Source organism: Nelumbo nucifera, chromosome 5 (genome assembly GCF_055504915.1).
Source record: "Nelumbo nucifera cultivar China Antique chromosome 5, China Antique-T2T, whole genome shotgun sequence".
Classification (NCBI taxonomy): domain Eukaryota; kingdom Viridiplantae; phylum Streptophyta; class Magnoliopsida; order Proteales; family Nelumbonaceae; genus Nelumbo; species Nelumbo nucifera.
In genome coordinates this window covers 4479162-4503694 of record NC_142653.1, presented here as the reverse complement: position 1 = coordinate 4503694, position 24533 = coordinate 4479162, and the positions used below count along the sequence as shown (strand labels likewise).

Below are 24533 nucleotides of genomic sequence, written 5' to 3'. Positions count from 1 at the left end.
CTAAAAATTGAAACAAGAGAATGCTATTAAGGTTTTAAAAAATCAAATACCATTTAAAGTTCCACAATATACATTTAAAAAAAAAAAAAAAACAGAGAGTCTATTCAAAAAAATCCCTTTGGATGTAAAAGCCCTGATGAAGATATTGACACAAACTCACAAGATAATGATAGTTTGCTAACACTTGAAACTGTAAATGAGAATACAACCTTTTTGTCTTCATTAAGCAATTTGTTCTGCTCTGTTGTCAAATGGTCACTATCAACCAGGATTGTCGACTGAGAAAAGCAGACCATTGATTCTGAATGCTCCAAACTAGCTGCTGCCAAGAGAAAGTGTGGAAAGTGCTAGGTTATACTTGCATAATTATCTTCCACAATGTAATCCATTTTCTCAAATAAAGCTTTGATAAAAAGAGATGTTCAAGATTAAACCTGTTATATCTGCATCAGAAAAGTTGTCTGTGACCTGCAAATACTTCAACTCTTCAAAATGACCATTATTTTTCTCATCTCTGGGAGATATTTGACTTCTCTGATTTACAGTGTTGCATCCATATTGAAATTTTAGTTCATTTATGAACATTATTAAAAACAACTAACAGATAATGAACAAGGCAATTGCAAAAGAAACCAATGCTCCCAAAGGAAAATTGGGAATTATAAAAGAAACCATGAGTGAGATTATTAAGATTCAAGCATCAAATAAACCGTTTGCTCACCCCTAACTCTGATATCTTCAGGTTTGTAAAAGGATGTGCACCAACCTAATAAAAGAAGAAAAAATCTAGAAACGATCACACATCAGAGATTAAAAACACATGTATGATAGGTACAGATTTAGGTAAGCCAAAAACGAGAACCTAAAAATTGAAACAAGAGAATGCTATTAAGGTTTTAAATAATCAAATACCATTTAAAGTTCCACAATATACATTTAAAAAAAAAAAACGGTTGGTCTATTCAAAAGAATCCCTTTGGGTATAAAATCAACAGAATAGCTCTGATGCAGATATCGACACAAACTCACAAGATAATGATAGTTTGCTAACACTTGAAACTGTAAATGAGAATACAACCTTTTTGTCTTCATTAAGCAATTTGTTCTGCTCTGTTGTCAAATGGTCACTATCAACCAGGATTGTCGACTGAGAAAAGCAGACCATTGATTCTGAATGCTCCAAACTAGCTGCTGCCAAGAGAAAATGTGGAAAGTGCTAGGTTATACTTGCATAATTATCCTACACAGTGTAACCCATTTTCTCAAATAAAGCTTTGATAAAAAGAGATGTTCAAGATTAAACCTGTTACATCTGCACCAGAAGAGTTGTCTGTGACCTGCAAATGCTTCAACTCTTCAGAATGATCATCATGTTTCTCATCTCTGGGAGATATTTGACTTCTCTGATTTACAGACTTCCGCATACATATTGAAATTTTAGATCATTTATGAACATTATTAAAAACAACTAACAGATAATGAACAAGGCAATTGCAAAAGAAAACCAATCTTCCCAAAGGAAAATTGGGAATTATAAAAGAAACCATGAGTGAGATTATTAAGATTCAAGCATCAAATAAACCGTTTGCTCACCCCTAACTCTGATATCTTCGGGTTTGGAGAAGGATGTGCACCAACCTAATAAAAGAAGAAAAAATCTAGACACGATCAGACATCAGAGATTCAAAACACATGTATGACAGGTACAGATTTAGGTAAGCCAAAAACGAGAACCTAAAAATTGAAACAAGAGATGCTATTAAGGTTTTAAAAAATCAAATACCATTTAAAGTTCCACAATATACATTTAAAAAAAAAAAAAAAACAGGGAGTCTCAAAAGAATCCCTTTGGATGTAAAATCAACAGAATAGCTCTGATGCAGATATTGACACAAACTCACAAGATAATGATAGTTTGCTAACACTTGAAACTGTAAATGAGAATACAACCTTTTTCTCTTCATTAAGAAATTTGTTCCGCTCTGTTGTCAAATGGTCACTATCAACCAGGATTGTCGACTGAGAAAAGCAGACCATTGATTCTGAATGCTCCAAACTAGCTGTTACCAAGAGAAAGTGTGGAAAGTGCTAGGTTATACTTGCATAATTACCCTCCACAATGTAATCCATTTTCTCAAATAAAGCTTTGATAAAAAGTGATGTTCAAGATTAAACCTGTTACATCTGCATCAGAAGAGTTGTCTGTGACCAGCAAATGCTTCAACTCTTCAGAATGATCATTATTTTTCTCATCTCTGGGAGATATTTGACTTCTCTGATTTACAGACTGTCACATCCATATTGAAATTTTAGATCATTTATGAACATTATTAAAAGCAATTAATAGATAAAAACAAGGCAATTGCAAACTGAGCTCTGATATGGTCCTGTACTTGACAATCTAACAGCGAAAAGCTTGATTGATCAATCACAGCATCACAAACTCTTATCTGACCACATGAACAACTAGATTTCAAATCCTGCAATTCCCTTTCCAGTTCCAAAGATCGAATTTTTTCCTTTTGAAGGCTTTCCTGTAAGTTGAAGACTTCATTTTCTGATTCCTGTTTGAGATCAAAACTTGCAAATTGGTTTAGTCTTAACTATTTGTTATTACTAATAAATTTATGTAGCCACAATATATCCAGGAATTTTAATAATTATCTACAACAAACATCATGTAGTATTTCTGTTGACAACCTCCAGCATAATATTATTACCTGGAGCTTTTTCTTATATTCGCCCAACATTTTCAGCAAGTAGGCTTTATCACTAAGAGGTCCACAGTCACTCGGCTCAAGAACCGGTTTATCTATTGCTCCGTCTCCTTCATGTATCTGAGAGAATATATTTTCAGTATAATGCATAGGCATACTTGAATAATATTGCAGTTTCCACTTATATAAGCTTTAATGCATTGAGGGTTCAAAAGGCAACAAATAGCTCTTTTAATATTGATCAATATGACAACCAGAGAAAGACACAAGATGGTTTAGGGAAAAGATTCACAAAACCATTCTGGACAACTATGCTTTAACTCCATCATGCATTTACCACATACTCCCCAAAAACATTTAACCCTTAAAAGGAAAATGACAGCATACTTATTTAAATTGAGGGATGAAAAAAACAAAATGGAAAGCATAACTGATACATTAATGGAATGCCAAGAGACACAATGGTGGAATTCATGCATCTACTGAAGAAATGTTTCATCCATCATTGTGTTTGTGTGAAACCCAAGTGGCATAGGCGGCACATTGGCATACTTTGCAACTGAGCAATTGCCACAACCAATTCCTACCAATCAAATAAGGAAACACATCTATAGTTTTGAGTCTTTTGAGAAAATTCACATGCAGCTTAGGTGATAATAATAGTTAATAAGTTTTGAATATCCCACTATGTAAGACAATTTATGACTAATATTTGGCTTAGCAATTGAGCAATTTTCACTATGAATTATATTTACCTCTCACTTCATCAAGCTAATTATATGTCTATATAAATCTCACCTAATAGCTTAAGCTTTTAGGTTGAATGGTTCTTTGAGACATACCAACATAATTAGACCATTGCACCTTAACTGATTTTTATGCCATCCATGTTCTACATACAGAATTCATAATAGCAATTGTTCTATCATAGAAGAACACAATATAAAAGTTAGTATATAACTCAAAACCTAATTTAAATGGCATGAAAAATGTGCTTCTTCGCTAACAATGAAAAATGTTTCTATGTCTAAGAGATAGACTCTTACAGTGGCCATTTCTCAATTCAATTGCACAAGCTAAAATATCAAAGCCAGGGAACTAGTTGAAGTAAACAGAAATTCCAGCAGAAGTTTCTATCTTCACAAGGACAGAATAGCAGGATCTTCTATATGTATAATTTTTACATTTACTAAATTTATTAGCCTGAACCAGTATTGACCCTGTAACTTCAGCCTTCAGGTGCTCAGAATTTGCCCCAACTATTTTTCAAGCTATATCAATTATAGGAAATAAGATTTCACGTGCATTTGACAAATATAGGATCTTTCCACACAACGGTCTAGTTTTAGGCCTTTAATGACATTCAAGTGGCATAACCTTTAATCCTGCAAGGATTAATAACCATAAAATATACAACAATAGGTACTTCATACAAACATTGCACTTCCACAAAATAAAATCCTACACCCAGTACCACTGAAAACAAAACTCCAACACCAATGATGCCACCTGTTTAATTTTGAACTAGAACCAGGACCATTGCTAATATGAAAAGCTCTGAAAAAAGAATATTACAGAATGGACAATAAAATACTACCACAGCATCTACATTGCTGAACTTCCTTCTCTTGGGCTGCTCTGTTCTAGGCAACATGTGATTGTGTCTCTTCTGATAGGGCAAATTGGATGGTTCTTCAATGTTATTGAACCTGACAGTGAAAGTACACCAAAGAGAGAGGGGGAAAAAACTTAATAATGAAACCACAAAGTATTTAACCTGATCATAAGAAGAAAACAAAGGACAAATAAAGGATGCGTACTTGATTTTCATATAAGGCGAAGACTGCCTAAGCAAGTAGGATGTATCAAGATAGTCATGTTCTCCTGGTTTTACAGTTAAAATCTGCAAGACAATATCCTAGAGAATCTCAACGGTTCTTATCAATTTACTGGAAAGACAAATTACCCTCTCTTTCCATGACAATAAAAGAGCAAAGAAATTCTCAGTATGTTATTTACCAAAATCTGCATGGTTACAGCATAATCTTGTGTAGCATTACTGATAAGCTAATAAAGCAAAATGGGCAATATTTGCCACCATATGAATGAAAGCTAAATTGTAAGGAAAAGGGTTAAAACACATCAAGTGGATTTATTATGTATAGAAAGCCTCAAGGTGAACAGTTGTGTGCTTTGTCAGAGTCATACCGAGTCAGTCAACCATCTGCTACTTCACTGTGGTTTCTCCAGTGAGGTTTGGAATAAGGTCAAGAACTTGTTTGAGGTGAAAAGTTGTTGCCCTGAATCAGTAGCCAGATTTTGTGAAGGGTTGGAGAGTCAAAGGCCGCCCTAAAGATGGAAAGTTGTCTTGAAACCTGACTCCTGCTGCAATTTTCCGGTGCATCTGGCAGGAGAGGAATGCAAGGATCTTCAAGAACCAACACAGCTCTTCAGACACAGTGTTCCAGAAAGTTATGGGAAAAATGTTTTCTTGGTTAGCAGTAAACAATGTATTTAATGACAGAACTTTTAGTTCCTTTTTTGGTAGGGAATAATTTTGTAAATCAGGGTTTGGGGATATAGTTCTGCTGGTTGCAGTTTTTCGTAAATCCATGTGTACAGCTCCTTGTTGTACATGCTTTTTGTCTCTAATGAGTATTTCACATTACCTGTTTCAAAAAAAAAAAAGCCTCAAGGTGCAGTTACCCACCAGCTTAGGAGTTTATTTATGTTTTGCATTATGTAGTTTTACGTCACATGACAAGTAGAGACAAATAGAATACATAAATAAATTGCTCACTGAAATTAATTGTAGTAATAGTATTTGTTATAGTAGTAGTAGCCAAGCATTTTTTGCAATATGGAAAGAGAAGGTGAACATAAAAGAATCAATTGAAACATGCTATTGAAATGGAATACAACATACCAAAGTTATTCGTCTCTTGCCTTCCAAATAATCTCTTAAATACCTGGTCAACTGTTCAAGAAAAATTATTGTTTATGTCTCTGTTAACAATACAAAATAAAGTACAAGATCAAATCATCACAATAGCATGCCTTAAAACAATCACAGGGAGACAGAAAAGGTCATGCATGAAAGGAACAATACACATTAAGGATCAACAAGATGAGAATTAAATAAAGTGAAAGCATCACCAAAGAATTTTGGAAGTGCTTCTGCAATGGCTTCTTGGGGTTCTTTTGATGCTCCAACAAAGACTGGGGACAGGAAACTGAAGAATTAATGAAGAGACAACAACAGAATGTAAACAACCAAAGACAACTGAAAGAGGGAAAAAAAAGCATTGTTTCACTTAATGAAGGACAAGCAAAATCCAAACAAGCAATGTAAACCAACATACCCTGAGACATAGACTAAAGACCATAGACGTGTTGTTGATGAAGTTGCTTTCCAATAATTGTTTGCCCTGCATTTGACATAACAAATATTGTACAGCATCAAAACAATGTTCCCTCAAAAAACCAATAGAACTTAAATGAAATAGCCACTGAAACAAACTGAAAACGCAAAATTTTCAAAATAATTTGAAGGTTAAGAACCTGATTTCCAGTTCTCTTTTCCCTTTCAGCTCCAGCAAGGTCCACAATTGTCAAAACAGCACAGGATGGTTGAACCTCAGGCTTGCCACTAATCATTTTAGGCGAACTACGGATGTGAATAATGCATTGTGATCGGCTACAAATGTATGAAAAAGAACCCATAAATGATAACACATTTCTAATCCCAAAATATGGTTCTAAATTTCTCCCATTAAATGTTGAGAAAATAATTTTTTAAGTTCATATGGACACTTGTCACAACTGAAATGTTTACCCAGCTTTCATGAATAAAGAAGTATATGTCTTTTTAAACAGCTCCCCTGCATACATCACATTGCACTTTTTTGGACTATCAAAATACAATATTTATCACCAAATGTAATTTGATGCAATGAATACATTGTGTGTGCATGGAACTTCTAAGTTGCTTCATTTTATATGTCAGGATTTGTTGGTCTGTAGAGATTCTGCATATGCATACAGAAGTTTTTTTTAAGAAAAACATTTTATTAAAAGAAAGGATAGGAAAAAAAAGGTGCAGTACCAGTTGCCGCTTTGGAACAGGCAACAAAGCCTGAAGACAAAAAAACTAAGACGAACCAAGATTTTGAGAACCATGGAATGAATCATCCAAACCTTGACAAGCAATTAAGTCCATTCCTACTTCCAAATTCTCCAACCCTCAAATGTAATGACTACATCATCTATGGATAGTTTGATCACATGAAACTTTTTCACTTATTTCTCCAGTTTCCTTGAGTCATTACCTTCTATTTGGAAGAGTTATAGGATCCGTTTGGTTCACAATTGGAATTGGAATCGAAATCAGAATTGAAATCAATCGGAATCGGAATCAAAATGGTCTATTCCAATAGTCTGTTTGGTTCAGACAGGAACCAGAAGGGAATTGAAATCAGCTGGAATGGATTTCATTCCCAAGGGAGGGGGAGGGAATGGCCATCCCCTCAAATGGGGGATGCCATTCCACCAGGAATGGGAATGGGATTCCAATTCCGCCCAACCAAACAGTTGGAATCGGAATGGCCCATTCTGATTCCGATTCCACACCCCTATTCCCGCGAACCAAACGAGACCATAGTGGACCCACGGATGTGATTTGATTATCTCGATCGAATCTTTGCTTGAGATAATGAGTGAATCCAGAATATATCTTAAATAGATATTAGTTGCATGTATTGTCAATTCTATGTTTAGGAAAACCAAATATTTTGTAGATCTTATGCAATCCAGTTTATATCTTTATAAAATACTTATATAATAGCATATTTCAACCAACTAAAGCATGACGAATGAATTGTCTCTACTGAGGTGTTTGGTACAAACTTCTTCAAGCAATTGTGTATTAACACCTAATAGACCCTATAGGCATCAACTCCTAGAGAAGCTCGGTGGCTGACTCTAAGGTTATTCTTAGAGGTGTAAATCAGGCAGTGCCACCCACGGCTTGGCATGAATTTGGACCAGCACGGCACGGCATGACAGTCTGCAGCCGTGCTGGGCCTGGGGTTTTAGGCACGGCCAATATATATTATTTATTTATATAATATATTAATGAAATAAAAATTTTTTAAAATTTTATTATACTAATTTATTTAATTATTGTATATATAAGCAATTATATACATCAAAATTCATATAAAATTAAAAAATTATGTTTTTTGTCAATTTTTTTTAAATAAATAACTTTGGCCCAGTGCACGGCCCAACCTAGCCCAAGGCTCGGCCCACGGGCCAGCCCGACCACGGCACAGCACGAGCCTGCACGAGCTTGGGCCGTGGGCCATGCCGGGCCGACCCCCCAAGTTATCCCAAGGGAGGGCGGCACGGCCTGTTTTACACCTCTAGTTGTTCTATCATTCTTTTCCTTTCTTATTCAACAAATCTACTTTAGATATTTGGCATATACATGAGATCCATAGTTAGCCATTGTTAGTCCTATCCTACATTAGTAGACCCAAAATCTTTAAACAGATACCTTTATCAATAATTTCCTTTCTTCCACGCCAACTCATAGGGAGCCGCTTCATTTTCAAATGAACTAAACATAAGCTTAATCTCAAATTATTTGAAGCCAGCTATGTGAATTAGCCTACATTTAATTCAGTCTACCCCAGTACCCCTTGCTCTTTTAGACTTCTCTGCTAGCAGCAACTCACTCCTCACTAGTGTAGCAATTGTTGTCTATGCACATGATTAATGAACCAACTTCCACTCTTCTTATCACCAATTACTCAATTAGGGATTTAAGGCTACTCTTAAGTCCTCCCAAATGCATTTATTTCTAACTCTATCCTTTTAGTATTGCCATTCATTTGCCCCACCATCTTCAACCCAGTCGTATTCACTTATTTTTTGAACATGTTTGCTGATTTCCCATTTATCTTTTCTGCACAGTTTGACAGAATCTCACCCTCTTTTTACAAATTAATACCTACACTGTTTATCGAAAAAAAAATCTCCTCCTATCTGCATCATTATACACTAGTTATACAACACACTAGATGAATATCTCTACATAAACCGCCCAGCTCTAACACCATGGGCATCATATTTTTTTAATTTCTCCCTCATTATTGGATAATTGATCCAAGGTACCAAAAGTGGTTATTTTAGGGCATCTCCTAATCATCAATCTTAATTGTATTACTCATCATTACAGCAATTTGTTACTAAAAGTGGAATGCATATATTCTATCTTAGTCTGGCTTTTCTTAAAACACTTCAATTCAAAAGCATCCCTCTATTGTTCTAGCTTTAAATTCAGCATCTTCAGTAATTCTTCTATCATTCTCATTCACTCAAACTCAACAAGTGGAAACTCTTAATCACCCTAGTGAAACCAGAAAAAAAAATGAATTTCACGCTAAAAAAACATCATCCTCCAACAACAGCATTGACATGGCAGATTTATGGACATGTAATTGACGCACAAACTTGACGGGGGGGTCCCTTTATCTTACTCTTTTATTGTTTCCAGCAACTAGTTTTTTATGAAAAAAAAGAAGTGAACTTTTGAGTATATATCATCTTCAACACTTTTGGGTTTTAAGCTTTGGTCTCGAATTGTGAACCCAAACCATTGCACGCATAGGCAGGCTGTTCATGTACTTCAACAAAAAAAAAATAGAATTCTCAATATTGTTACCTAGATTGGCTGTTTGCATTTGTCATTGCAGTAGTTCGTTTTAGCATTCCACGTGCCACTACACATTCTGCTTGTACAACATCCGAAACCATGACCTGCGAACAAGATTATGTACAAACCTTCGGTGCAATAAGCATCCAATTGAACGTATCACGTAAACCGCTACACCTACCTCCTGAGGACCTTTATTAGTTAATTGTTGCGAGCACAAATCAGCTCCATCGGTGGATAAATCAATGATCCTCTCACCCTTTCCTCGGTCGGAGTATATTTCAAGCATCGATATATAATATGACCTGTTCAAAAAATAATTAAACTTGCTAGCAGAAGATCAGTAAAGGAAATACCCTGCTTATTATGTTGGCCTGAGACAAAGCGTAATGAACAGTGCCGCCAAAAGCAAGCAATTACCTAGACATCTTAGAATCACTTCCGTCAGTCTCACTGAAAATACGCCGAAGAGTGAGAGGAACAATTCCAGGTTCCCTCGGACAACCAAAAATTGTATGCGTCTTTCCGGAACCCGTAGGCCCCATAGCTGTTAACATCCCGCTTTTCCCTGAGATGAAATCTGATACCAGAGGATCCATCACCTTCTCATAGATTTCCTTCTGCAAGTGTTTGGGGAAAATGACAATAAGGAACATTGCCACATTGGCATTCCAAATTTGACAAGAAAATGGAAAGGGACACAGGAAACCCTAAAAATGTAAAAATCAAAATAATAAAACGAACACCTGAGAAGAATCGGGAGAAAACACATGGCTGAAGCCATGGTAGACCTCAGTTTTCAGTCGCTTCGAATCCTGCAGGGACAACGGCGGAGAAAGTGTCACGGAATGCGAGTCATTCGCAACCAAGCAGATCCCTTCCTTCTTGTTCGTATCATTGTTCTTAGCAGCTTTGAGCTTCGATCTTGTTTCAGTGGCCTTGTTCTTCTTTGAGGAAACATTAGTATCTATCAGTGGCTTAATCCTCAAGAAGACCCTAAGGTTCTCGGAATTCCCATTTTCCGGTGGAGAAGGTATAGAAGATGGCATTGCCACCGAAGGGATTTGAGGAGTGTCATCGTGAAGGAGCTCCTCTAGAGGGCATCGAGGTATGTCCTTAAGCTTTGACGCAGACGGGTTCTGTTTAGTGGAATCCGGAGCAGTGGTCGAAGGAGTCGCCCTCGCCTTGCGCGGAGGGTTTCTCCTCACCGTGACCATTGCAGGACACAACGGAGGGCTTTTGAACTCCATGCCCATCTACCCCCTTCCCTCCGACCGTCTCTGGTTATTTTCTTCTCTTCCAAGATTTGTTTGGCGGGAATTCTTTCTTCCTATTTCAAACGTTTCCCACCGCATTTCGCTGAACAACTCCGGATTATAAATACAAAGTTACAACTTACAACGTACTTTACCGATCCAATAGCATTGTAATATCATTCAAGCAACATGAAACGGATGCAACGCGGTGCGTAGATCATTTAAATCAAATTTTTACCTCTAAATAAGCTGGTTTGCCCGAGTGGTTAAGGGGGAAGACTTAAGATCTTCTGTACAATAAGTACGCATGGGTTCGAACCCCATAGCCCAGCACTCAGAGCTTTTAAAAATTGATGGGTTTTTCTGGCGTATTGCTTCAAATGCAAAATAAATAAATTGTTTTTGTAGTGCTAGTATGAGGTTGGAAACTATGCACCGCAACCTAATGCTTTAATCAAACCATTCCACTGGCGAGGGTGTGGTTTAAAACAAAAAAGAAGTTTGATAAGATCAACGAGGAGCTGCTGCGACCGTTGAAGTTTTGGGATTTGATCTAATCAGATCTGATCCAATGAGTCCATTATAATTTATAAATGGTTCAGATCAAAATCAAATCCAATCTAATGAATACTCTAGATCATTTTGGACCAATCCAATTCAATGTATAAATCCCTCAATCTGTTCAGATTAGTTTTAAACTTGGATAAAAGACTTAAACCTCCCCTGTCAGAACAACATGCCGTTTTATTTGACAAAATACATCAAAAAACATTTTTACCCTTCTTTAAACATTCAAATAAAACCACTAAAAATGTAAAGTCGAGGAAGAAATGGGATGTGAATTTATGATGACTTGTGAAACTCTCCCTTTGAGCAAGCTATTTAGGGCTTTATTCAAGTCTATTTGTTTCCCAAAAGACATTGTCATCTTGAACTGCATCTCATCTGAAAATAAATAATGTTGTACATTCTATTTAATCATAGATAACACAATAAGTCTTGATTCTTAAGTTTTTAGTTTTCAATGCCTATCCATTTGGTTAATGGATGAAGTTCTCAAGTCATTCAATGAAAGCCCATTGGACTTTTAAAACTAGGGAGAAGTAAATCTTTGCAAATTATTTCTGGAAAACTCGTACGAGTTATGAAGTGAATTGACATTGTTTCGGGTTGTCTTCCTTTGTTTTTAAATTACTTGCACATATTGACTGTGATAAATATTCTGAGGTTTTTGCTAAAAAATAAAATTAGACAGTACTCACAAGATAAAAACCAAAAAAAGAAAAAAACAGCACAAATACCATATGAGACTACTGGATCACGATTGGGGTTTCAAATTGAATTGAGACCCCTCACTGAGATGGGTTTATTGAACAACCAAGTATTGCTACTGAAATATTGGGGAGCTCTAATAAAAGGATTAGAATGCGAGTTTTGGAATGATTTTTTGGATTACGCTACCCCATTGTTGATCCAAAATGCTATAAATGATCCATTTTGATAGTCATTTGTATCAACCTCCTTTGGTTTGTAAGGTGGGATGCAATAGGTGATAAAGGATTGGTTGGTCAATTTGTATCAGGAGCAACAACGAGCAAGCTCATGTTTAGTTAGTAACTCAGTACATTGTCCTCCTATAAAATTTAAAAAATAACGATGGATATAAATGTCATTTCATCCTATAAAGGCACATTTAAAATTTTCAAAAACTTAAATTGCACATTATTTCATGTATAACAAATATGAATGGGAAGTTAATGGATTGGAGGTTTTTGTCCACTCACGTCAACATACAGGGGAAGTCTAAGCCAATTTTGAAAAATTGGGGGATGTTTCATTGTTTAAGTGAAATATCAGGAGAAGTTTAAGTCTTTTACCCTTTTAATTTAATTTGGTGGTCCAATTCCAAATCAGTCCATTGACACCTGTATTCTTATCTTCTATTAATGGACCAGATATTGGTCCAATCCAACCTAATCCAATATAAATCCAGTATAGATGACCAGTCTGATCTAATCCAATAAATACTTTGAACAATTAAGTATGAATTGGTCCAATTTAATATGTTTTATTGGCTTGTTAAATATGTCCAAATTGATTTTGATTTAGGGGTTGAACCCAAATCCAATCCATCAACATCCCTAATTGCAACTATAATTTTGTCCACTAGCAAATAAGTAATTTAATACCTAAATATAAAAAAGAAAACATAGATTTTCAATATTTGTCTCGATTTCTCTACATACCCAAGTACAGACTATTTGTTCCATTAAGTACAAGTTAGTTGTTTATAGGGATGCAAATGGGGTCAGGTCGGATTCGAATCAAGGTATATTCGAATCCGATCCGATTGGATATGAGTTTGAACCCGATTGGGAAGTCGGATATGATCCAATTCGATTTATTTCTCTAAAATTTAATAATTTACTAAAAGAAAAATAAAATATACCAATTTAAACAAAAAAATAAAAAATATAAGTATTTTTTATTTATTTTCATCACACATATATTCATGTTTTTTATAAAGAGCTAAATAATATAACAAATTTACAAAAAGTGCAATATAAATTATATATATATATAAATAAACAAATAACATATATATATGTAATATATAATTATATAAATAAATATATAACATGCATATTGGATTGGATAGGGAGTGACCCAAATCCAATACAAACATCGGAAATAGGGTGATCCGAATTCGACCAAATATGATAGGATCTCAGATAGGATTGGACCATGATCTGATCCATTTGCACCCTAATTGTTTCATCCGTCTTTGGCACAACTTCAGAGAGAGAGAGAGAGAGAGGTGTTAAGGTGAGAAGAATTGGGTTCCTATTGATGGAGGTATATGGTTCAAGAGGAAGTTTTAGAGTTCACATCTGCACCCCACAAGGGGGTGCCCACAATGTCCCACAGCACATCCCTGCCGTGTATTGGGAACACCTCCTAATGATGACATCACCATTTCTAGTACTATCATCAAATGTTCCCAATACACGGTGGGGATATGATGTGGGATGTTGTAGGGCACAGATGTGAACAGTGAACTCCCAGTTTTATGACTGTTGCTTTTGGAAGAAGAAGAAATGGAAGTTGAAGACTGTGAATAGATTAAGACTAAAATGAATCCAGATTTACTCCTCAATGAGTGTGCCTTACATTAACCTCACAATGCTTAGACCCACATATTGCGAGCCTCTCCATATAGTTGTATGCTATCATTCAGGGGAAGATGTTCCCAATGCATGGTTGCAAATGTACCATGTAGGATGGTATTTCAAGTTCGGATTTACTCGCCACAAAGTGCGTCTCACACCAACTTCACATCACATTGCAGCCGTGAATTGGGAACGACAACATACACTGATACATGTATGGAAGACATTTCCCATGCATAATTGAAAGTGCTGTGAGGTTGGTGTGAAGCGTGTGAGGCGTATATCTGGACTAGATTATTTTAGCCTGACCCGGGCCTAAGTATAGGCTATAGCCCTTATTGTAAGTGCAATGCCCGATTTGGCCCATGGTCACCTCTTGTACCAAGTATAGCTTATAATTCATATAAAAGTAACTAGTGTGTGGACATGTGCAAGCAAACGTAAAGATATAAGTTGCAATATCTTATCAAATTTAACTTTTTATGATTGCACCGAAATGCATTTCTTCATAGTATAGATACGTATAGATAAAGTTAGCTGGTGGATTGAAACCACCATTAATGATGGCACTGTAGCAATTCTTCTTTCTCTCTTCTTTTCAACGCATGTTATTGTTCAATCTACACAAAATCCAGAACAAACACTGGCCTTTGATACGAGATATGGCAAAAAGATAAAAAAAAAAAAGATATACGAGATCTACAAAATGATCAGAGCACCTGTAATTTGGTGGCACAGATAGAGTCCATGGGTTTCTGATTTTCGGAGTCTGATGCCAAGCTTGATCAGGCATTCTGAAGTGTGTGTTAGTTTTGAATGTTTCAGCTTTCAACCCAGCATGTGATGCCTCATGATGTCCACGACTCCCACCTAACCCATCCAACAATCCGAAGGATAGAAGACAGCAAAGAAGAAACAGATCGATATTAACCAAAATCGTCAAGCAGCCCACTGAGCAAGCTCATCCCAGGGCTCTTTTGTGACCTCTTCATTATCATACTTGATCTCAGAGCTTCTGCTTCCTTGTACCTTCCAACAGACGCATAAACATTCGAAAGAACCACGAGACAATCTGTATCTTCTGGTTCCAACTCAAGCAACCTACTTGCAGCAAGTTCTGCCAACCTTACATCACTATGCATCCAACACCCACCAAGCAAAGCTCTCCAAGCATTCGGGCCAACTTTTCCCGATATTGTGTTCATAAATATACTTGCATCAGATAAGCGCCCTGCTCGTGCAAGCAAGTCAACAACGCACCCACAATGTTCCCCACTGGGAGCAATCCTCTTCTCTTCCACCATCTGATTGAAAATCACTAACCCATCACCAATCAGCCCTGAATGACCACACGCACTTAACACATTCAGATAAGTAACATTGTCTGGGTGTATCCCGCTTCTTTCCATTTCTCTGAATAGAGACACAGCAGTTTCTCCTTCACTATTGATCCCATATCCAGATATGATCACATTCCACGAGACAACATCTGGAGAAATTATCTCCTTGAATACACTCTGAGCACTTTCAATATCCCCACATTTTGAATATGCTGATACTAAGCTATTTTGAACTGATTTGTACCGAGCAAAGCCAACTACTAAGATATAGCAATGGAGCTGCTTGCAGAGATCTGAAGAGGCTAGTTGACCACAAGCTGCTAGTGAATTTACCAGTACTACGGAATCGATATGAAAACTTAGTCTTCTTACTTGAATCAGCAAATTTAAACCTTCTTTAGGCCATCCATTCTGTAAGTAGCCTGATATCATTGCCGTCCAAGTGACCAAACTCTTCTCTGCCATCCGATCAAAGACGACTTTTGAAGAATCAAGGCACCCAAACTTGGAATACATTGCAAGAATAGAGTTTAGAAGATGAAGATCCAATCCGTACCCGTGAATTACAGCAAGAGCATGAATCGCTTTCCCAGTATTCAGATCTCCCAATAACGCACATGCTCTAGTGAGATTAACCAGAACTACTGTATCAGGACTGAAACCGCTATCCCTCATTCTGCAGAACAGCTTAAGAGCCTCAGAAGCTAGGTCGAGGTGGACCAACAGACCAACCATCGTAGTCCAACTGATGACATCCATGGATGTCATGTTGTTGAAGACCTTAGTTGCTGCCTGCAAGTCCTCCAAATTCGAATACATGTCCAGAATTGCATTGATGACAGCCAGATAAGAACAAAACCCTGTCTTTAGGACGAAAGCATGAACAGACTCGCTCAATCCCCGTGACTCCAAGGCAATGCAGCCCCGGATAACACTCAACATGGTAACTGAATTTGGCAACACATTAGATGGCCGGAGTTGGTTAAATAGCATAAATGCTTCTTCAAATAATTCGTTGTGGATAAATCCAGAAATCATCGCAGTATAGGTTACCAAGCTTGGCTCCCTTATTTGCTCAAATAATTTATATGAGTCAACAATATTCCCACATTTCGCAAACGCATCTAACATGGCAGTCCCGACTGTCAAATTGGACGCTAACCCAGTTTTGATAATCAATCCATGGATAGAATGTCCAAGCATCGGGTCTAATAAGCCCTTCAAGGTAACTAGAATAGCTACCATGGTGAAGGAGTTCGGGGTCAAACCATGAAGCCGCACATGCGAAAACATCTCCATCGATTCCCTGTACAATCCGCTTATTGCGTATCCGTGAATCATAATCGACCACAAGACAATATTTTTGTCAGGAATTTCTGCGAATAGCTTATTTGCATACTCCGCCCTACCGAGCTCGAAATAACCCTTCAAGAGCCTGGAGGCTTGAAAAGAATCGACCACTGAGAGAGGATTGTGCGACGAGCAGTAGAGTTTATTCAGTTGCAACAAAGCGCAAGAGACTAGTTTATTAGTCTTTCTAAACGTCATAGAATTCGATTAAATTTCTGCTTTCGTAACCAAACGTAAAAAATGAGCAGTATCAGATCGGGCTAAAAGTAAAAACCAACGATAGCAAGAAAGAAGAAAAAAAAAAGGTTGCGCCAGTGACATTTATTAGTATTTTAACTATCACAAGATTCACAACCTTCGACAAACGCAACCAAACAAACAGACCAACCGAAGACATTTAAAGATTTGAACAGAAAAACATTATCCCCAGCAATGCCCTTTTCCATAAGTTTTATACCTACCATATCCTCAATCACAATCGAGGGAAAACAAACCGGAAAAGGGGTAAAAAGGTAAATAGAAAATACTACTCCACGTAAGTAAAATTTCTACTACATGGCCAGCAGATTCGGGGGAGACTGGGGATGGGGAGGGCCGGCGAGCATGTGAACGACTTCCATCATGGTTGGTCTCTCAGCGCTCATCTCTGCAACGCATCGCATAGCCACATTGAAAAGGTTGATCATCCCGACCAATGAATACCCACTTAACCTGGGGTCCACCACAGCCAAAACAGCAGCAGCATCCGACGGCTTTGAGATCTCCGATAATTCCGATATTGTCTTCAGGACCCACCTCACGATGTCAACCCCATCTCCAAACTCGCCCACAGGCTTTCGTCCCGTGATCAGCTCTAGCAACACAACGCCGAAGCTGTACACATCACTCTTCTCGTCCACTCGGAGCGTGTATGCGTACTCTGTTCCACAGCACAAGCGCAATTCCGTCATTCTATTTATTCTACTATTCAATTAAAATCACGTTGTTTCTAACAGGAGAGCGAGGATCAGATGGTTCAAAGTTGACCACGATTCACGAACCTGGGGCGATATAACCGTACGATCCAGCAACGGACGACATACATTCCGACGCTCCGGCGCTGTGTAAGAACTTCGCGAGCCCGAAGTCTGCCACATGAGCCGCGAAGTCGGAATCAAGTAAGATATTGTTTGACTTGACGTCCCTGTGGATTATAAGAGGAGAGCAGCCATGGTGAAGGTAGCACAACCCCTTTGCGGCCTCCACTGCTATTCGATACCTTGACTCCCACTGTAAATGCGACCCCTTCGATCCATGCAAAAGCCCTCCCAAGCACCCATTGGGCATGAACTCGTATATCAACAAATTTGTATCGTTGTTCGACACAAATCCAAGCAACTTCACAATGTTTCGGTGTCGAATCCTTCCAAGAGTCTGAATCTCCGCAGAGAAACCGTGGTCATTCCTACCACTGCTGCTTCCGACCAGTCGCTTTATCGCCACGTTCATGCCGTTAGGCATGGACCCACGATAAACAATCCCAGCACCACCTTTGCCGATGATATTCTCTTCTTTCAAGCATTCGACCACGTCTTCGACTTTGAAATCGAGTTTCTGGAATGGGGTGAGCTTCCAAGCTTTCGATTCCCGGCATTTAATCCGGTATCTGTTGAACTTCAGAGCTGCGGCGAAGAATGACAGGACCCCAATGATTGAGACAACGATGATGGCGACTTTTGACGATGAAGACTTTTGGCCCGAAAGTTCATCTTGGTTCTGGGGTAATAAGCAAGATAAATGGTGTAACGGGCTACAGAGATTGGGATTTCCGGTGAAAGAACTGTCGTTGAAGACAAGGAATTGCCCACCCTCTGGAACCGGACCCGACAAGTTGTTATATGATAGATCAAGTATTGTCAGGCTCGTCATGGAACGTATTTCAATTGGAATTTGGCCTTCAAGTTGGTTTCTTGATAGGTTCAATGTGCTAAGGATCTCGAGCTTCGCAATCGCTCTGGGGATTTCTCCAAAGAGATTATTCGAACTGAAATCCACCAATGTAAGAGATTTGCAGTGAGCAATAGTGGTCGGTATCTTTCCTGTAATGTTGTTATTGCTGATATTCATTTTCGAAAGCTTCTTTAGATCAAATATCTGCGGTGGAATTTCGCCGGAAAATTGGTTTAGTTCAAGGGAGAGAGTCTGTAAATTCGTCAGGTTTGCAATAGCCGCTGGAACATTCCCCGTAATCCTGTTGTTGGAGAGAGTCAATAATCCGAGTATGCCGCCAGATATTTCATCCGGAAGTTTGCCAGTGAAGTAGTTATCACTGAACTCTAGCATGTCCACTAAAGGTAGGTTGAAGAACCCGGGTGGAATCGTTCCGTTGAAAAAGTTTTTCATGAGTCGTATGCGAGTCAACGATTTACAGTCGCCGAGCTCTTCTGGAACCGGTCCAAAGAAGTAATTATCCATCAATATTAATGTCTCCAATCTCTTACCGTCGCACAGATGCCGAGGTATCATTCCGGTGAGATGATTTGTAGCAACGTCAAGTTTCGTTAGCTTACCATTACTACCGAGATTTACAGGGAGCTCGAAGGTGAAGTTGTTCTCCCAAAGCTGCAAGACTTCAAGGTAAGGAAGGTCGGCGATGAACGATGGGATTCGACCGTGTAGATGGTTACGGAACAAGTTAAGGAGAGTTAGCTGCTTTAGCTCAGAGAAGCCTTTCGGAATCTCTCCCGTCAGTTCATTGTTGGAGAGGTCCAACGATTTCAGACTGACAAGGCCGGAGAGCTCCGCTGGAATCAGACCTGATAATCTGTTAAGTTGTAGAAACAAGGTATGCAACAGCTTCAAACGGCCCAAACTTGCAGGAATCTCACCGGTGAGATTACAGCTTCCCATATCAAGCATACGTAACGAACTTAACGAACCAAACTCGGGCGGAATGCCTCCTTCATACATGCTGAAATAACCAATGTAGAGTTCTTGTAGATTCGATAGCCTGCTTAGACTCGCCGGGACCTTGCCAGACAGTCCGTTTCCGTTCAAGCCTAAGTACTCCAAGCTCTGAATCTCGCAGTAGACAGAGGGAATCTCACCGGAGAAGTAATTCCCGCCTAGATGCAGATGCTTAAGCCGCTTAAGTTTGACGAGCTCTATGGGGAGCGGACCCGAGAAGTTGTTGTTATAGATGTCGAATACCTCCAGTTCAAGCAAACCTCCAAAAATGCTCTCTGGGACATGACCGTACATGATGTTATTCGAGAGGTTTAGAAGCTTGAGAGAGGTGAGGTTTGCGATCTCCGCAGGAAATTTTCCAGTAAGGTTGTTGCATGAAAGAGTAAGATTGACGAGATTGTTTAACAGGCCGATCTCCGGAGCAATTGTTCCAAATAGAGGAACGAATGAAACATTGAGAGAAACTACTCGTGAATTCTCGTCACACGAGACGCCAGAAAACAGGCAGTGCGAGGCCCGAGAAGATGAAACTATCCAGTCGTCCAGGCCAGAACCTTTCGGACCAATCATGGCGGTTTTGATCTTCATCAAGACGATAAGATCTGTAGATGAAGTTGGAATGGAGAAAGCGAGACAGACTGAAACAAAGAAAAGAAAGTATCTGCAACTGCAAATGCCTCTCATCTCTGCACTCTGTAGCTCTTTAGGCATATTGTCAAAATCCAGTTAGGAAGCGTAGATGGTTGAAGCCGGATTAAGTAAGAGTTTGCAAAACCCTGTTGCAGCTTCTAGGAGAATCGACTCTACAATATGAATAAATATAAACAAAAGAAAAGAAAAGGAACAATTGAACAAATGAGAGAGAGAGAGAAAGAGGTTCCACCGTTTCAGGCGTGCTTCCTCCCTTGTCGCAGAAGGGAAGACTGAGCTCTGAACGTTAAACGTGAACACGGTCTGCTTGTGGCCGTATATCTTGTTTTCGACGGTGACTAACGGAGGGTTGACGGAATGTCCTGAACGTTACCTTTTCAAGGATGGGCTTTGGATCGTAGGATCTCTATGGCTATGGGTTAATGAGCATAGTATTGAATAGGTGTGTTTTTGACGGCGTTTGAATGACAGCGGAAGACTGAAAGCAGAAGCTTCGTTGTGGATGTTATGGGAGCAAAGGCTGTCTAGTGTCTATGCCTTTGGCCCAGTAGACATGATTGTCAGGGTCAGGGTCAGGGTCAGCCGGTCGGGGATGCGATCCTCTGTTTTTCCGAGTCGCTGTGTTTACGACGGGGATCATACCCGTACTAAGTTTCCAGCCCACCCGACCACCAATGCCAACACATAGCGTTTAGCCGGAGTTAACTTTGGCCGTTGGACTCGACATGTTAAACTATCCATGCCCGTGTTTAGTTTTAACTTTTATGTCAAAAAAGAAAGGGAGGATGACGGTTCAGCACAGGGTCAAAATTTGTAGGTTAAAATTACATTTTGGGTGGTGTCGGTTCGGAACGATCGGCTATAGATGCATAGAGTGGGGGTTATTAACCTTTTGAATGTTTATAATTTTCAGTGAAAATCAGAAATATGCATGGGCCTGTCCGATACTTATCTGAAAAAGGAATTCGGGTGCAATTAGTCTACCCCACCCCATGTAACGTATGATGGCGTATGTTATTGAGAGCGTTCCTCGGACATGATACGATACTATGAGAGTGGGATAAAATATTAATTACCCGAATTGGTACCAGTTCTTCATGATGCGTGCCTCACTCCGACCTCAGAGTCACATTTCACCTTGTATTAGGAATATCTTTCCATGAATAATAAATGCAAATAGGAAAAATGTTCCTGATATACAGTGATGACATGATGTGAGGTTGGTGTGAAATGCACTTTGGCTGTTTTGAAATTAGTGTAAATCAAGAACGATATAAATATTTATATTGGTTCGGTTTTGTTGCGTCCGGAAATAGTGTATAATAATGATCGACGTAAAACTCCATTCTGTTTTAGTTTTACAAGCGTTTGGATGGAGTGGAGTTTTATGTTGTAAATCAATGTAAAGCCTCATTATATGTAAAGTTTTACAACATCAATAATTGATGTAAAAATTTACACTGATTGTATCACGTTTTTCAAAAATACAACGGTTACTTAATGATGGTTCAGTGTAAAACGTCATCAGTGTACTTTTACACCAACAACAATTTACATTGATTCCAAACACAACCTTTGTGAGGAGCAGATCCGGATTCCCATATTTTCTTTTAACCAAAACAATAGATATGGGCATAAATAGGTTAACATGTCCAGCCCAAAAATGCTCTCAACAAAATAGGTTGTTTGCCCCCCAAAGTTATCCCCTTCCATGTTGATCGGATGAAAACTGCTTCAGTACTCACACTGTTTGTACAACCGCTTTCAGTTGTGCATTTGGAATATCTCCTCGTGAAAAAAAGGACACAAATATGGAGATATTCCCAATATACTAGTGTAAAGGTTGTGAGAATAGTGTGATCACTGAAGTTGATCTCTTATCTGATAACCAAAGTTAATGTTTGAAGTTTAGGCTTGATGGTCCACGATCTGGTGCTCCCTACTGGAGGACAACTCGGATGTCGAAGTGGCAAGGTTGACTGGCCGATCTGTAAGATACTAGAAGTCCAAGTATCTGGGGTGCTTTACCCGATGTGGCACTCAAATGCTTAAGTTAACTAAGAGTGTGTGTGGATGCTAGAAAGCAAGAGAACTTAGAGGGTCTGAGAGCAAAATCGTGCTACCTTCTCTGATCAATGGGATGCTTTTATATAGGCATTGGTTGTCGTAAACTTCACGTAGTGTGTCCAAGATCTCTAAGAGGATATGGCTTACCAGTTCGCCTTGTTCGGATGTAGTTTCATGCTCGAAAATATATTCTATGTAAAGCGATAGGACTTATGTAGTCACCTCCGAAGCGAGTAGGGCGGGAGTCAACTCCGTTGATGAGGCAACGTGACCCCGAAGGATTCGGAGGCGGCCCACACATAATGGAGGTCGGCCACCACATCACGCAGGTCGTTGTCTGGGCCTCAGCCAGGTTGTTGGTGAGAGGTCGCCCCTCACGCTGACCTGATCATATCACGACATCCACATGTCAGCCTTGCCGAGGTGGTGTTGGGTCATTTAAGGCAAAGCGAAGTGTGCCTAAAGTGTTCTTGATGTTATTGCCTACGTGGCATTGAGATGTCATGACTTAGTTTTGGAACACCAAGTGTCGCAATATCACTAAAGGAAAAATCACCCTTCATCAACGCTGTCTAACAGAAATATAGAAATGCCATGAGGCAATATCTACCCAACCCATCGCGAAGAAAAGAAAAGAATAGGCCAGTAATTTAGTATCTCTATTGATGAGGGCAGATTTGGCCCTCCATTGAAATTAGAACACGTGGCACCTTGTGACAATTAGGCAACAACTTACCAAGTTGGTGTCCCACCTGGGCACCGGCCTGGCCGGCCTGGCGTGGCCTAACGCGACCTGCACATGGCCTGCACGCGACCTACGCAACCTGGCCGACCTGGATCAGCCTGGCACATGATCCGACCTGATCGACCTAGCCGCCCATAAGACACCCACCGATAAACTTGGCATGCATACCCCACGAGCTCGGTAGCTCACCAAGGAGCCAGGCAGCTCGGCAGAGTTCGCCATAAGCAGCTCGGCATAGCTCCCCCGGGCAGCTCGCCACTTGTAGGGTAGCTCGGTACAGAAGAGTATGGCGTATCGCAGGAAGATCTCCTGCCTGACAACCTGGCCCAGACACCGACTCGCCGACTGACACAGGCGCCGACCTGGCCGCCTGACGCAAGCGCTAGCCTGACGACCTCAAGGAGTTCACCACCGTACCCCAGTTCTGACGGGATGTGACGAATCTTACCGTTTGGAGGCTTTTCACCAACCTAACCCGCGAGGACTTCAGTATATAAAGACCTCACCCCCCAAAGGGGGGGGGGGGGAATGGAGGTAATTCCTGCTCTCTAGTTCTCTCATTTCTCCAAAATCATCTTCAAGCTCTCTACAATCAGAGTGCTAACTTAGGCGTCGGAGAGTCCCCGCCAGGAAAATACCCCTGGGTCCTCTGATTCAGTTCTCGCAGGTCCCTCAGCTCCCACCGCCTACAAAGAGGAGGAAAATATGGAGTTCTCGCAGGTCCCTCAACTCCCAATGCCTACAAAGGAAAGAAGGTCACCTCTTGCAGAGGGCAGTCGGGTTGCGCTGCACCAGGGAGCTCCACCATTCTCTGAGTCACAGGCCGCATAGTAGGGAGCTCGCCACCAGGGAGCTCGTCACCAAGCAGCTCACCACGAGGGAGATCGTCACCAAGCAGCTCGCCACCAAGCAGCTCGGCACCTCATAGGTAGCTCGCCACCAGGTAACTCACCACCAGGGAGCTCATCACCATGTAGCTCACCACCAGGGAGTTCATCACCAAGTAGCTCACCTCCATGCAGTTCGTCACCAGGCACTTCACCACTAGGTCAAATGACGAGGTACTTAGCCAAAAAAATTGGTACGTGACTATAAACGATTACATCATCTATCAAAAGTCTCCTTGGTTTGGCCAATAGTTTTGTTATGCCATAATCCAAGCTTTCATGACAGAACATATTCTTTGTTTATGTGGGTAGGCAAGTGCAACTCTCAGTAAAATGGGTCAATGGCTATGTTGTAAATGCTGGTGCTAACCCAGCTTGACTTGACCATATAGGATCATATTCTTGTCAGCTTTGATCGGGTATTGGGCTGGATTCGGGTTAGTCAAACTTTTTGATCTTTTCATATTCATTCTGATTGAGCAAAATCTGACCAACCGACCCCCTTGGTTTCATTAAGGTTATGTTTGGTTTGAAGGAAAATGCAGGGAAAGGTTGAGAAACATTTATAAACTTTGTATAGGTTTACCTGTCTTTCCCTTCTTTTCTATACCTTTTCCTTCAAACCAAACATAGCCTAAGTTGTAGAATTTTTTTAATTTTTTCTATGTTATATTTTGTTTATGTGT

At 39.6% G+C, this 24533-nt stretch overlaps 3 protein-coding genes and 1 non-coding gene across 26 annotated transcripts in view; 1 reads left to right on the top strand and 3 right to left on the bottom strand.

Moving 5' to 3' along the window:
- The window catches only part of LOC104590018 (ATP binding microtubule motor family protein), a 30226-nt gene extending 19079 nt beyond the window's left edge, over positions 1-11147 (bottom strand). The window contains exons 1-20 of one of the 23 annotated variants that reach the window (XR_016076684.1): positions 10182-11147; positions 9856-10055; positions 9617-9740; positions 9445-9539; positions 6279-6414; positions 6080-6145; positions 5874-5936; positions 5644-5694; positions 4538-4620; positions 4315-4426; positions 2721-2837; positions 2382-2564; positions 2176-2287; positions 1951-2060; positions 1594-1638; positions 1304-1415; positions 1079-1191; positions 722-786; positions 435-534; positions 210-319 (exon numbers count right to left, since the gene is read on the bottom strand). Coding sequence is in view for 19 of the 23 variants with exons in the window: in XM_088888880.1 (XP_088745006.1) it covers positions 210-322; positions 435-534; positions 722-766; positions 1079-1191; positions 1304-1415; positions 1594-1638; positions 1951-2060; positions 2176-2287; positions 2382-2564; positions 2721-2837; positions 4315-4426; positions 4538-4620; positions 5644-5694; positions 5874-5936; positions 6080-6145; positions 6279-6414; positions 9445-9539; positions 9617-9740; positions 9856-10055; positions 10182-10691 (2490 nt within the window). In the remaining 4 variants the exon portion in view is untranslated. Of the gene's footprint in view, positions 1-209; positions 323-434; positions 535-721; positions 787-1078; positions 1192-1303; positions 1416-1593; positions 1639-1950; positions 2061-2175; positions 2288-2381; positions 2565-2720; positions 2838-4314; positions 4427-4537; positions 4621-5643; positions 5695-5873; positions 5937-6079; positions 6146-6278; positions 6415-9444; positions 9540-9616; positions 9741-9855; positions 10056-10181 lie in introns of those variants that run through there. The other 22 variants (XR_016076687.1, XM_088888880.1, XM_088888882.1 and 19 more) reach the window with 22 other exon arrangements.
- TRNAL-UAA (transfer RNA leucine (anticodon UAA)) lies at positions 10940-11024 on the top strand. The gene has a single exon. It is a non-coding gene; the product is annotated as a tRNA-Leu (tRNA).
- A 3640-nt stretch (positions 11148-14787) lies between the features above and the next one.
- LOC104590044 (pentatricopeptide repeat-containing protein DOT4, chloroplastic-like) lies at positions 14788-16500 on the bottom strand. Its single transcript, XM_010248559.1, has one exon. It carries the CDS (start codon positions 16498-16500, stop codon positions 14788-14790), a length of 1713 nt encoding a protein of 570 aa, XP_010246861.1.
- Positions 16501-16868: 368 nt separating this feature from the next.
- On the bottom strand, positions 16869-20932 carry LOC104590016 (receptor protein kinase CLAVATA1-like). Its single transcript, XM_010248511.3, has 2 exons — positions 17592-20932; positions 16869-17470 (listed from the first exon to the last, which is right to left on the bottom strand). The coding sequence occupies exons 1-2, from the start codon at positions 20206-20208 to the stop codon at positions 17103-17105; spliced, it is 2985 nt and encodes a 994-aa protein (XP_010246813.1). The 5' UTR covers positions 20209-20932; the 3' UTR covers positions 16869-17102.
- Positions 20933-24533: the final 3601 nt, after the last annotated feature.

What these genes read in the sequence shown, in the direction of transcription:
- LOC104590016 (XM_010248511.3), bottom strand. Translation starts at nt 20,208, where the DNA reads ATGCCTAAAGAGCTACAGAGTGCAGAGATGAGAGGCATTTGCAGTTGC. An exon ending in GTACGGTTATATCGCCCCAG is followed by an intron (nt 17,471 to 17,591) that starts GTTCGTGAATCG and finishes GCTGTGGAACAG; the next exon opens with AGTACGCATACACGCTCCGA.
- LOC104590044 (XM_010248559.1), bottom strand. Translation starts at nt 16,500, where the DNA reads ATGGAGATGTTTTCGCATGTGCGGCTTCATGGTTTGACCCCGAACTCC.